At 30.1% G+C, this 12,550-nt stretch overlaps 9 protein-coding genes across 9 annotated transcripts; 4 read left to right on the top strand and 5 right to left on the bottom strand.

Moving 5' to 3' along the window:
* Window positions 1–216: 216 nt before the first annotated feature.
* On the top strand, window positions 217–552 carry GRX8 (glutathione-disulfide reductase GRX8; the record flags this gene model as incomplete). The annotated part of the gene is made up of 1 exon (XM_011275913.1): window positions 217–552. The coding sequence occupies one exon, from the start codon at window positions 217–219 to the stop codon at window positions 550–552; it is 336 nt and encodes a 111-aa protein (XP_011274215.1).
* A 109-nt stretch (window positions 553–661) lies between these two features.
* On the bottom strand, window positions 662–2,029 carry AHC1 (Ahc1p; the record flags this gene model as incomplete). Its single annotated transcript, XM_011275912.1, has 1 exon — window positions 662–2,029. One exon carries the CDS (start codon window positions 2,027–2,029, stop codon window positions 662–664), a length of 1,368 nt encoding a protein of 455 aa, XP_011274214.1.
* A 438-nt stretch (window positions 2,030–2,467) lies between these two features.
* On the top strand, window positions 2,468–3,073 carry RCF1 (respiratory supercomplex assembly factor RCF1; the record flags this gene model as incomplete). The annotated part of the gene is made up of 2 exons (XM_011275911.1): window positions 2,468–2,508; window positions 2,572–3,073. 2 exons carry the CDS (start codon window positions 2,468–2,470, stop codon window positions 3,071–3,073), a joined length of 543 nt encoding a protein of 180 aa, XP_011274213.1.
* A 1,450-nt stretch (window positions 3,074–4,523) lies between these two features.
* On the top strand, window positions 4,524–5,449 carry VPS29 (retromer subunit VPS29; the record flags this gene model as incomplete). The annotated part of the gene is made up of 2 exons (XM_011275910.1): window positions 4,524–4,571; window positions 4,718–5,449. 2 exons carry the CDS (start codon window positions 4,524–4,526, stop codon window positions 5,447–5,449), a joined length of 780 nt encoding a protein of 259 aa, XP_011274212.1.
* A 726-nt stretch (window positions 5,450–6,175) lies between these two features.
* Window positions 6,176–6,823, bottom strand: ARD1 (peptide alpha-N-acetyltransferase complex A subunit ARD1; the record flags this gene model as incomplete). The annotated part of the gene is made up of 1 exon (XM_011275909.1): window positions 6,176–6,823. One exon carries the CDS (start codon window positions 6,821–6,823, stop codon window positions 6,176–6,178), a length of 648 nt encoding a protein of 215 aa, XP_011274211.1.
* A 504-nt stretch (window positions 6,824–7,327) lies between these two features.
* TRS31 (TRAPP subunit TRS31) lies at window positions 7,328–8,076 on the bottom strand (the record flags this gene model as incomplete). Its single annotated transcript, XM_011275908.1, has 2 exons — window positions 7,328–7,569; window positions 7,632–8,076. The coding sequence occupies 2 exons, from the start codon at window positions 8,074–8,076 to the stop codon at window positions 7,328–7,330; spliced, it is 687 nt and encodes a 228-aa protein (XP_011274210.1).
* Window positions 8,077–8,433: 357 nt separating this feature from the next.
* BN7_3515 (uncharacterized protein) lies at window positions 8,434–9,525 on the bottom strand (the record flags this gene model as incomplete). Its single annotated transcript, XM_011275907.1, has 1 exon — window positions 8,434–9,525. The coding sequence occupies one exon, from the start codon at window positions 9,523–9,525 to the stop codon at window positions 8,434–8,436; it is 1,092 nt and encodes a 363-aa protein (XP_011274209.1).
* Window positions 9,526–9,814: 289 nt separating this feature from the next.
* Window positions 9,815–11,269, top strand: BN7_3514 (uncharacterized protein; the record flags this gene model as incomplete). The annotated part of the gene is made up of 2 exons (XM_011275906.1): window positions 9,815–9,869; window positions 9,939–11,269. The coding sequence occupies 2 exons, from the start codon at window positions 9,815–9,817 to the stop codon at window positions 11,267–11,269; spliced, it is 1,386 nt and encodes a 461-aa protein (XP_011274208.1).
* Window positions 11,270–11,365: 96 nt separating this feature from the next.
* Window positions 11,366–12,331, bottom strand: GUK1 (guanylate kinase; the record flags this gene model as incomplete). The annotated part of the gene is made up of 3 exons (XM_011275905.1): window positions 11,366–11,784; window positions 11,868–11,948; window positions 12,325–12,331. 3 exons carry the CDS (start codon window positions 12,329–12,331, stop codon window positions 11,366–11,368), a joined length of 507 nt encoding a protein of 168 aa, XP_011274207.1.
* Window positions 12,332–12,550: the final 219 nt, after the last annotated feature.

Raw genomic sequence — 12,550 nt, 5'->3', positions numbered from 1 at the left:
GGGAGCGAATCAATCAAAACAAATAAACGATTAATATCTTAATTCTCCACGGTGTTTAGTGCTTTAGTGTTTAGTGTTTATCATCATCAGGTCCCAGCTTAGATCCAGCTTAGATATGACACATGAAAAATACTAAAATTACTTTGAAAGCCACAGGAAAAAACTTACACTTCAACACAAACATCTAATAAACTAACAACCCACAACTTATAAACAATGGCATCTCCTTCTAATTTAAAAAAAGCTCAACAATACATCGATTCAAATAAATTCTTTATGATTTCAAAATCATGGTGTCCTGATTGTCATTATACTTATAAAATTTGGAATAAATATGGTGTTTCATCAAAAGTTGAAGTTTTAGAATTAGATAAATTACAAGATCAAAAAGCTGCTATAGAATTAGAAAAAGCATTTACTGAAATTTCAGGTAGAAAATGGGTTCCAACTATTTGGTTTAATGGTAAAAAATTTGGTACTGAACAAGATTTAAAAAGATTTGAAAGTGAAGATAAAACTGAACAAATTTTTAAAAATGAAGGTTTACTATGAATACACTACTACATGTCTATGCCTGACTAAGATTAACTGCAAAAACGTCTCTTTAAATAATAAATAATAAAAAATATAGCAAAAACATTAAAATAAAATCATAACTTCATTAATTTGAATTCTCTCTTGAAGATCTACTTCTAGTTCTTAAAGGATTCGGAATTGTAGGTACTCTTCTTCTTTGAGCTGGTGTTAAATCATTCCCATTTAACCCACCACCACCAAATATTGGATCTGAACCAAATGTATAATTTTGTTCTGAAAATCTAACTGAATTTGAACTTGTAATGGAATCTTCTAAAATATATTCACTTATACCTTCATCTTTTGATGGTGATCTTGAATGTGAATATTCAATTGAATTTGATGATATTAATTGATCTTCAAATTTAACTGCTGATAATCCACCACGACTTTTCCTTCTATTATGACCTTTCTTAAATGAACTTTCAATTGTTGAATCTTGAGAAATTGGTGGGGTTGATATATCATCATCAATAATATCAAATTCTAATTCTGTTCTTGTGGTAACATCTTTATATAAATCTTTAAAATTTTGATCACCTTCATTCCCATTTTTATTATTATTATATAATTTTTCTAAATAACCTGAATTTAATGATGGTTTAGAAATTGATAAAGATCTCTTCAATTTTTTCTTTTGTGGGGCATTAAGATCATCAGAATTTAAATTATTTAAAATTTCAGGATTTAAATTATTATCAGGATCTAAACCCAGTTCTTTTAATTTCTTAACAGATTGTAATCCAATTTCATCTTGTTCATCATCTGGTAATACACTACCACAAACTAATGCAGCATGATCTTGAGATTTATATTCAACTTGATGTGATAATCTTGCATGATTTAAAAACCCTTGAGCTGAACCAAAATCACACCTTGCACAATTTGGACATTCAACTTTAACTATAACACCATCTGATCTTTTATGAACACAAATTTTATTACCATTTGAATCCAGAACAGGTCTTAATCCACCATATGAAGTTCTATGTGGAATATTTGGTTTATTATCATATTCATCACCATAATTTTTCCTTATACCATAATTTGATTGTCTTCTTGTAATCATTTCTGATTGATCATAAGGATTTATTGAAGATTGATATTGTTTTTGAGTATTTTTTTTCAAATCAATTAAATTTTCAATATATTTAACATATGAAGGATCACTATGTAATTTTTTCATTGTATCTAATTGAGTTTGTATCTTGGATATTTCATTATTAACCAAATTATATTCTCTATGCTTTAGCAATATTTCAATATCTATTTGATTTGAAAGATTTGTCTTTAATTCATGACCTAATGAATCAATTTGATGATCATCTCTTATTTCAGTTGGTGAAAACCCATCAGAATTTGGTGATTTCGGAGTTGCTATTTGTAAATGGATATTATGTTTATTTTGATCATCATTATCATCAACTATGAAATGTTGTTCTCCTTGTGACATTATAATTTAATATATTGATCAACAAGTGGTATAAAAATGCTATGTTTTGCCTTCGGATGTTATTTTTGTTTTTGTTTTTGGAAACGTCCCCCTGCTTTTGAACTCCATGAAAATTAAAAAATGTGTTGAAGAAATCAGATTGTTGCACGGACCGAGTGATGGTGTACTACAAATTGGTGTTGTTATACTATAGTTCTATAATAAAATGTATAATAATCTCTTTCAAACTCATATTTAGATATAATCAGATCATCCCCAGTTTCAGCCATTCAATCATTTTTAATATCAAATCCAAACCCCGTTAGATCGTAGCTCAATATCTCTTTCTATTAAAAGTCGCGATTTTTTCAAAGCAATTTTCATTTTTCAATCATGGGATTTAATGAACTTGTTAACAATAAATAGTGTTATTTGATACAAACAATATTCAGAATAAAAATGTCAAAGATTCCTTCAAGTTTTGATAACAGAGACGTTGCGTATGTCATGTCAGAAATTCATTAAAAAAATGGGATGTTTTTTTGCTAACAATTACATTATAGTGAAGTTGATTTCATAGATAAATGTATCAAAAATTGTAAAGAACAACCATTTGTTCCATTAGGTACTTTAGCTACATGTGTTGCTGTTGGATTAGCTGCTCATTCAATTCGTATTGGTAATAAGCAAGGTGCACAAAAATGGTTTAGATATAGGGTTGCATTTCAAGGTTTTACTATTGCAGCTTTAGTTGTTGGTGGGTTAGTTTATGGTAAAGATAATTATGAAAGAAAGAAATCTAGGGAAGAAGCTATACATGAAAAGGCTAAATTAAGAGAAAAATTATGGATTGAAGAATTAGAACGTCGTGATTTTGAAGCTAAACAAAGAAAACAAAGAGCTGAATGGGCAAGACAAAAAGCTAAAGAAATGGAAGAACAAGAAAAAGCTGGTATTTCTGAATCCAAAATCCTTAAAGAAGTTCAAGAAGTTGAAACTAAATTACAACCAGAATCTTCAAATAATGAAGAAACATCTAAATCTGAATCTGGTGAAAAGGCATAAATGAGGAAATCTCAATTAAAACATAGATTTGATTAGACTTTTAGATACTATGATATTCCAACTTGTCACGAAGCATACGATTAAACTCATCATTATATATATTTTACTTGTATATAAAAACTAAAATTATACTAAAAAATTAAGATTTACTCGTACAAAAACGAAAATACATCAAAATGATATCATAAATTTAAATTTTTATGCAAAACTTACACGCGAAATTACCAAATTTGGAAGATTTTCACCATTTTTCAGGTTTTTCCCAAAAATTGGCGGATGGCGATCATGATTTATCCGAAATACAGAAATTAAGTATTTAAAAAGTCTAAGAAATCCAAAGTTTATAATTTTAAATCTAAAACAACTTTATTCAATTATCAATATCAATAAATTTATTACAAAATGTCAGATCCATTAGATCGTTTAGTTATGATTTCTCAACATGTTCATAATCAAACTATTATAAAAGAATCTATACCAAGAGGAATGCCAGATATTCCATCAAATTTACAATTTAATTTTTCTAGACCTGTACCAGGTGGGTCATTAAAGAATGTTACAAATGGTGTTAAAACAACTCAATAAATATAAACATGAAAACTATTATTCATTTCCAAACTGCTGGTTCAGTTTAAATTCAATTCAATTTGGTTTGATACTTGTAATGTTCTGACTTTGTTTATTGTGTTTGCTCAATTCTAGATACTTCATCATCATCAGTTACATATTTTGCTCTGTGAAAAAAAAGAGGAGTATTTTCAACAAAAAAGCAAAAAAAAAAATTAAATTGAAAAGCTTGTTGGTGTCAAGATAAATCAAATCTGTGTTATTATTAAATGGTTTGTGTTTGTTGAGCGCCCTAGAGCAGGGTTGGTTTAGTTCTAGGTTTATAGGTTTAGAGGTACACACGGATTAATTTTAATCAGCTTATCAAAAGTGCGATATGTAGATAATGGATCAGGCGTGTAAATATTGATCAGTTAGTGATTGATGCAGAAGAAAAAACTTAATATCATGATACCTCATGATCATCCGCTTACTTGGTATGATGTGATCTAAAATAGGTATACGACCATGGTTCTTGATCTAATTAGATCTCGTATCATCTGATCATTTGTTGCATTAGTTGATGACGTGAGCACCTTTAAATGGGATCATGTTAATCACTAATTCTTGAACAAAGTATAAGCCAGTGCGATCCGATGATTGAATCAATATCAAAACTTCAACAATTTTATCGAATTATTTTGTGTATCATGAATTATAGAATCTATCAGCTATCAGTAGTTTAGTGTATACTTCTGTGGTATGTACCATGTCTTTCATACAATAGCCATTACCCGGGATTGTCTTCTAAAGAGATCGTTAATTGTGACGTTTAATAGTATGGAGATTATGATACCAACTAATTAAACAAGTTACTAATATATTCATTTCGAACTTATACAAGATGTTAATTCTAGCTATTGGTGATCTTCATATACCACAAAGGGCAATCGTATGTATTATTTGGTGTCTATGATTGAAGTGAGATTCCGATTTACTAATTAAATAAAAGGACCTACCGGCTAAAGTGAGTTAAGATAAAAATACCATGATCAATTGATGAATATCTTTATATACTAACCAAGAATCTTTATTAAGTTCAAAAAATTATTAGTTCCAGGTAAAATATCACAAGTTTTATGTCTCGGTAATGCTACATCATCTCCATCAACTTTGGAATTCTTGAAAAATTTATCACCAGATTTCCAAATTGTTAAAGGTGAATTTGATGAAAATACATCATTACCATTATCATTAATTATAACTCATGGCTCATTAAGAATTGGATTTACAAATGGATTCACCATAGTACCAAAAGGTGATCCCTTATCATTATTAACTAGTGCAAGACAAATGAATGTTGATGTTTTAATATGGGGTGGTTCACATAAAGTTGAAGCTTATACTTTAGAAGGGAAATTTTTCATTAATCCAGGTAGTGCAACTGGTGCTTTTTCCACTGATTGGCCTGATATAGATTTACCTGAAGATGAAGAAGAAGTAGGTCATGAAACAATCTCACAAAAAGATGATACTAAAACTGAGAATGAAGAAGCTAAACAAGAGAATGAAGATAAACCAGAAGAAAATAAAGATTCAGAAGCGGAAAAAGATGATAAAGATGAAAAGAAAGAATCAAGCAAGCCAGAAGAAGTAAAAACTAATGAAGAGGAAGAAGAAAGTGAAGATGATTCTGATGATTTATATGATTCTGTACCAAGTTTTACATTATTAGATATTCAAGGTTCAGTTATAACGTTATATATTTATACTTATATCGGTGGTGAAATCAAAGTGGATAAAGTGAGTTATCGTAAAGATCAACAATGAAAATTCCAAAACCAATTAACCACTTCTCCTTGAAAAATAATAGAATTGAGTTTTGTATATTAAATTTTAAAAAAGATTCAAAAGTTAATGGAAATTATGTCGTATACCTAACTAAATATCTAAATTCCGACTTTGAGTAGTCGGATTTATCTCTTTGATTTTTCGCGAATTTATTCTTTTCCAAAGAATTTTTTTTTTCCTATAAAAATTTGGAAAGTTTTTTCAACTTTAACTTCTATGTATCACTTTTCTAAATACAACAACAAAAAATTGTAAGTTTTTTTTAACTTTAAAGAAGAATTAACTAAACAAAATGTTAAATTTAGATGATGACTAGAGTGCATTTGGCTCGAGACGTTTTTGTCGATGTGGAAAAACTCACGCTACCTTACTATTTTTTTCTGAAATTTTGTTTTAACTAAATTGTTAAACATTTTGTTTGTTAATTTTTTTCTAATTTATTAGAAGATTATTGAAGCTAATGCATATTCTAGATTAATAAGTTTATTGATATATCTTTTGTTAATACATATATTCCTATTGCTTTTGGATTACTTATAAACGTAGTAACATTGAACCTCAGTATCATTTTCAATAATAAAAGAGCTGCCTACGCTTCTTGATCTTATTCACAACATACAACTTTAAACGTTTCCTACGTTTATATGCACTGGAATTGTTTAAAACTTACGGCTCAAGATTTTCTATTAATATTTACACATTCATTTATTCATCATCTATACCATCTAATAAATCTTGTTCTAAATCATCAACAGCTTCAGCTTTTTGAAATGAACTTGGTAATAATTCATCTAATTTCAATAATTTCTTCATTGAATAAGCATCTTCACCATCAGCGTAATAAGATTTTTCAATACTCAAAACTTCAAATTGTAAAGTATCTCTATATAAATGTAATGCAGCTCTATTAGATTTTCTAACATGTAAACTAACATATTCAGCTTGGAAAGTTTCAGTTAATGCATATAAAGCTTGTCTCATTAATTTTTCAGCAATACCTTGTCTTCTATAAGTTCTCATAACGGATAATGAAGTAACATGTCCATGCGGAGTTTTATCTTCAGCATCTGGATCATCTTCCATTTTAGCAAGAGCATAACCGACAATTTTTTCATTGTGATTAACATAAGCTGGATCACCTTTGATATCTTTAACATATTTGATTTGAACATCTTCATTTTCATCAAATTGTTCAGGTCCATCAGTTGTAGTTGCAACATAACTTGCTTCAGGCCATGATAAAATATGATACATATAATATTTCAATTGATAATTTTCTGGTAAATTATTCAAATTGGCATTTTGCATAGCTTGAATATCTGAAATTTGAGCTTGTCTAATCGTTATAGCCATTATGTTGATAGTTTTTTGTTCTTTTCTGCCAGTTGGAAAAATATGATTATGCTATTAGGAGGGAAATGTGACTTTTTAATGTTGTTTGAAGTCAATGATTGAAAAGCTGTGATACCTCAAGATCACAATTATGATATTATATGAGTATTAAATATAAATATGAAATGAATGAACTGGGTATTAAAGAATCAAAAGGTTAAATTAGACGACTTGATTCTCGCTTTTTTCAAATGGATTGTTGAACTTTTTCGAGAAATTTGAAAAACTATTCTTATGTAAGCACATACATAAAAATCATGATCATGATCCAATCTATATACGTGATTTTAAAAAGAATAAATTAGTACACAAAATACTTAAGATTGAATTTGGATTTAAGAGGTTTTGGTGAATGATATATGGGACAACGATACTGTTTTTCACTGCAAAAAATTTAAGTTAAATATACCGTATTTCTAAACCCTTAAAATTTTATTGTAAATCAAATGCAAAACAAAAGTTCAACTATCTTGAGAATCTAATAGCTTCCCTTTCCAATACCCCATGGTCAAATTTGATCAAAAATACAGTCCTCAATGGATATCCATCAGCTGCCATTGTATGTGCGCTAACATTTGCTTGGAAATATGCAGAATCTAATATACCTTCTATTATACCAGCTGTAAATGCATTAACATTCAATTGATTAAAGTCTTTAGGTACTGATATAAATTGTGACATTAGTGGTAAGTTATCAATAATCATATCTATATGTGTTGTGTTAATATGGTTTTCTTTCAAGACTGGGAATAATTAAATTAAAACTTACATTCATCTTCTGAATCTTGTGATTTTTCCAAACCATCAGCAGGTCTCCCAAATAATGTTTTCCATACTTGTGAATGTATAAATTGTAATACCTCTACTATTCTTGTTTCTCTTTTAGCAGATTTACCTTCTCTTAAAGTGATCAATTCTAGAAATTTATTACCAACACCGTAACCATAAGAATTTAATTTGGCTTCTAACTGTTGTACACCTTTTGAAGTTTGTTGCGTTTGTTCGATCATAGCACTAAAAAGGAAGGATAAAGATGATAAGTTGACCTCTGGTGTTCTTCTAAATACACTATGATCATAAATATTTCTTGATTTTGATGCTATTTGACTTTGGTATGAAGATGGTAATTGAATTGGACCTAATGAAGGATTATAACCTGCTTTCAAGCCTGTTGGTTTTGATGTTGATGGATTTATGATATTCTGGGAAGACATTGCGGCCTTGATTCTCTATAAGTTCCTAGTTTAATTATAGTGTGCTTCCTCTGTTTGTTTTGTTGACTATCTTTCACGTCAATTTTGAATTTGAGTCTTCTGCTATTTTGGTGTACTTTATTTCGCGGGTTGATTCCTCAATATTTGGTGCCATACCCAAGCTTAAGCAATACAATTAGGATGATTTGAAAGCGAAATATTTTCGTTTGTTAACCTTATTTGATCAAAATGGCCTGTGCTAGTTATTATTGTACCGAATATATACAAACATCTACACATTCGCGTGTATAGTATAATAAATATAAACCAAATGACTGTTATAAGCGTACTATATAAATTACTTTAAAACTATAGAGACTATAACAACTTTTCATATGAACTAATTCTTTGTCTCCCTAACCAAATCTCATCACCCACTTTTACAGAGTATCCATATTCTTTATGAATCCCATAATTTCCTAAGAAACTCCCGTTAATATCACCAGTATCAATTCTCCTATACTGTCTCAATGATCTAGTAACTATATTAGTTTTATCAAATTGACCTGCTGATAAAATGACATTTCCAATATTACAACGTGGTGTTTTTTGAACTATATAGATTTGTTTTCCGTTGAGTTTAATATCATACCAATAATCCATATCTATTTTTTGATCTGTTATAACAATATTTGGTCTGAATTGTTTTGCTTCTACTTGTCTAGTGGAACCTTGTTCTGAGATACGGTGGTTTAATTCATCAACTAGAGTTTGTGAAAGAAAATGTAAGGGATAGTAATCATGAAATAATGTTGATTTTTGCTCTTTCAATTCCTGGGGATGAGCTGAGATCACTTTTTTGGAAAGAGAAGTTAATAAAGTTGTACCTGGTCTGTTTAACCCCATTGCAATTTTAAAATCATCTGGAAGAGCTTTCCCAATATTTATTGATTGGAATTTTACTCCCCACAAATCAGTTTTCAAATGTTCATCAGAGATTGAATTTTGTGCAATCCAATCTTGGGTTATATTCATTGGTAATTTAAATGAAGTAAGTTTACCTCCATCTGTTGGATATGTGAATTTAAACCAATTCTCCTCTTTATTGAAGTCAATTTCAACCAATGATAACTTTGGTGCGTTTCTTTGTGTATATGGTTGATATAATGCTTGAGTAGAATCCCAAAATGCCAACATGTATTGTCTATCATGTTTGAACCCAAATTCATCAAGTTCCCAACTGGATGGGGAGATATATGAAACTGATTTTATTGGATATACATAAAGTTTTGATATTTTGCCAGTGAATTTTCGACGTTGAATAAATGAAATCAAATAAAGTCTCAAGTTTATCAAGTTAATAATAGATTGTGGTATTTGTTGATTAGGGGATGCTAATAGAGCTAAGAATTGTGGTAAGAAGATGAAAGCTGTTGTTGAGGTGAATAATAGAAAATAAATTATGATCATTGTGCCTAGGTATAGATAATATTGAATTGACTATACTGGGTCTTATGTTTTGTATTAGTTTATTAGAAAGATATCTCTTTTATATTTCATTTTTTCTGATTATCAAGATGAGCCATAATTATTTTCACAATTTGAGCGCGCCCGCGGTAACTTTTGCAGTATGGGGCAGACTCAAAAAGGTGAAGATAAGAACGTCCCAGAAATATAAACAGACTTTTTTTTTGAATTTACTTCTTGTGCTTGGATAATACTGTCAACCAATTTAATCTTCCTAAAGATCCACTGGGAAATGTTTTATAGCAGAAGGAAGAAGTTCAGTGTCTACAAGGACTACTTTGCCAACGGTATCTAGAGACCCAGTTTACTTCAAATTGTCTTTTTAAGCGCTGGGTATTAATATGTTGTTTTGTCAGATGTATTGTTGAGTGATGTTACATTTAATCAACAGGAAAGCACTCCAAAACAAAGGGGATCAAAAGTGAAAACTGCTGGTAGAGATGGTGACGAAGAGATTGAAGATATATTCACTCTTGGGGATATAACGAATGTTGCTGATCATGTTGTTACTACTAGAAATCAATCACCGTTAAAGAAAGTTGATGAAAAGGATAAGAAGAAAATAGAGGATCCACCATATAAAGTTGTTAAACCACAGCGGTCCAAGTCTAGGTCAAGATCTGGCTCGAGATCAACTTCCAGAGGTAAGAAGGATAAGAAACTGTCCACTAAATCAAGAAAGAAGAAGGAAAAGAAGAAACTAGAACCAAGACCCACTGTATTTGATACCATGCCCAAGGCTAAAGCCAAATCAGTACTGGATACTAATGTTGAACTGGAAGTAACTAAAGATGGTTTAAATGATACACTTATGGAAGAATTTGAAGATGATGCACATGCTTTTGAAATCGGACCTAAATCAAATTCATCTTTAGAGATTGAAGACGTTCCTTTTATATTGACCAAAAGTTCCATCCCATCATTACAATTATCAGAATTTTATCAACCACCACAGTCAACTTCAACTCCATTTAATAATACTTTCCAAGGATTTGGTACCCTGAAACCTCTTACCCCAAGAACAAGTACCCCATTACCAGTGAGACCATTAGGATATTCCACTCCACTATTCCATTTCAGCCCTGATGATATTGATCTTGATGAAAATTCATTATCAGATCTGAGTATATATGGTGGATCAATTTCCAGAATCATAGGTAATGATAGCCCTTTAAGCAATAAGAATACTGGGGATGATGGATTATTTGGTAATATCAATTCTTTATCATATAAGTTGAAGAATAGCATCTCATTGAAAGAATCAGATAAAGTATATAATGATGTTGATATGTCTGATCCACCAAGAGATGATATGGATGAAGATGAATCAATCAATGACTTTAATATATCAGAAGATAAACATATGGATTCATCACATAATTCTTCAAATGTTACTGAAGCTGGTACAATAAGCACATTACCAAACAAGAGTATACTAAAACCTCCAAATTCATCTTCAGATAAACCCAAGAAAAATGTCCGTATCGATGAGAGTACATTATATACTTCACTGCATGATGATTCAAAGCCACAGGTGACTAGATTCAAGAGGAAGGCCGAGAATGATGTGGGTAATTCAAAATCTAATAAGAAAGAAAAAAATCATAATAAAGCTCAATTTAAATATGATGAGCTTTTGGCATTATGTGGGAAAGGTAAAGATCCATTAGATTTGATTTCAAAATAGATATGTCAATACAATTTGATTTTTACTACAATTATAAGTTCCATCTTTTCATGATTCATTCATTTAATCTATAAATTATTTTTACGTTGACAAGCTCTATTGCAAAATGAATTCTTTTAATTCAGCATAAGCTTTATCTAAATCATCATTAACAATTATTTTATCATGAGCACCAGTTTTAGAATATTCAATTTCAGCAGTTGCAGCAGCAATTCTTTTTTCAACACTTTCTTGAGTTTCAGTACCTCTACCTTCTAATCTTTGTCTTAAAATTTCAACAGATGGTGGAGCTAAGAATAAGAATCTAGCATTCAAGTTTGTGTTTTTAACAGATTTAACACCTTGCATATCAATATCTAAAATACAAGTTCTACCAACGGTTGCAACATCTTCAACAGCTTTAATTGTAGTACCGTAATAGTTACCTGAGAATTGAGCCCATTCAATAAAAGCTTTTTCATCAATCAATTTTTTGAAATCATCAACAGTTGTGAAGTGATAATCTTTACCATTAACTTCACCAGCTCTTGGTTGACGAGTAGTGTCTTATTATTGTTAGTAATTCAATTTATGGATAAAAAAATATATTTATACATACTTGAAACTGAGAAACCAAATTTATCTGGGAATTCAGCAAATAATTTCTTCAATAAAGTGGATTTACCGGTACCTGATGGACCTGAGATAACGACTGGACGGTCTAATTAACAAGAAAGTTAGTACTTATTCTTCATAAATAAATAAATAACTTGACACATGTATCAAGACCAAAAAAAGACATTCATATTCATTCAAAACGCATATTCCACACCTATTACTGATTTTCCTTAGGAAAAAAAGACAGAGCAGAATATGACAAATTGAATGAATGCACAAACTCACACAGTTGACTTAACATACTTGACATTATGATCTATGGCTTAACGAAAGAATGGTTCCCTTTGAATTAATAGTATACTCAATCGTGTTCAAAATGTAAACACAATTGTTTTTTTATTTTATTTTCTTTTTCTTTCTCAAATTTTTCCTCGACGCGCATATTCTGAGATTGATACTAGACATCTTTTGACAGGAAAGTAACTATGAAAACTCAGTGTAAAAGAATAGAGTGACGCTGGTTTCGAGGGATAATGAACACATTTGTTAACTCAATCCTTCACAACAATACTACCTTTCCTTGTTGGCTAATACGTGTCTTTTCCCGTTAAATGGTGCCATTTCCGCTGTTTGTAGTGTCCCTTACCAGTCTAGATCTAAATTTCTCTGCTTTTTTGATTTTGA

Source organism: Wickerhamomyces ciferrii, contig 00097 (assembly GCF_000313485.1).
Source record: "Wickerhamomyces ciferrii WGS project CAIF00000000 data, strain NRRL Y-1031 F-60-10, contig 00097, whole genome shotgun sequence".
In the NCBI taxonomy this organism is placed as follows: Eukaryota; Fungi; Ascomycota; class Saccharomycetes; order Phaffomycetales; family Wickerhamomycetaceae; genus Hansenula; species Hansenula ciferrii.
This window is presented reverse-complemented; position numbering and strand designations above follow the sequence as displayed.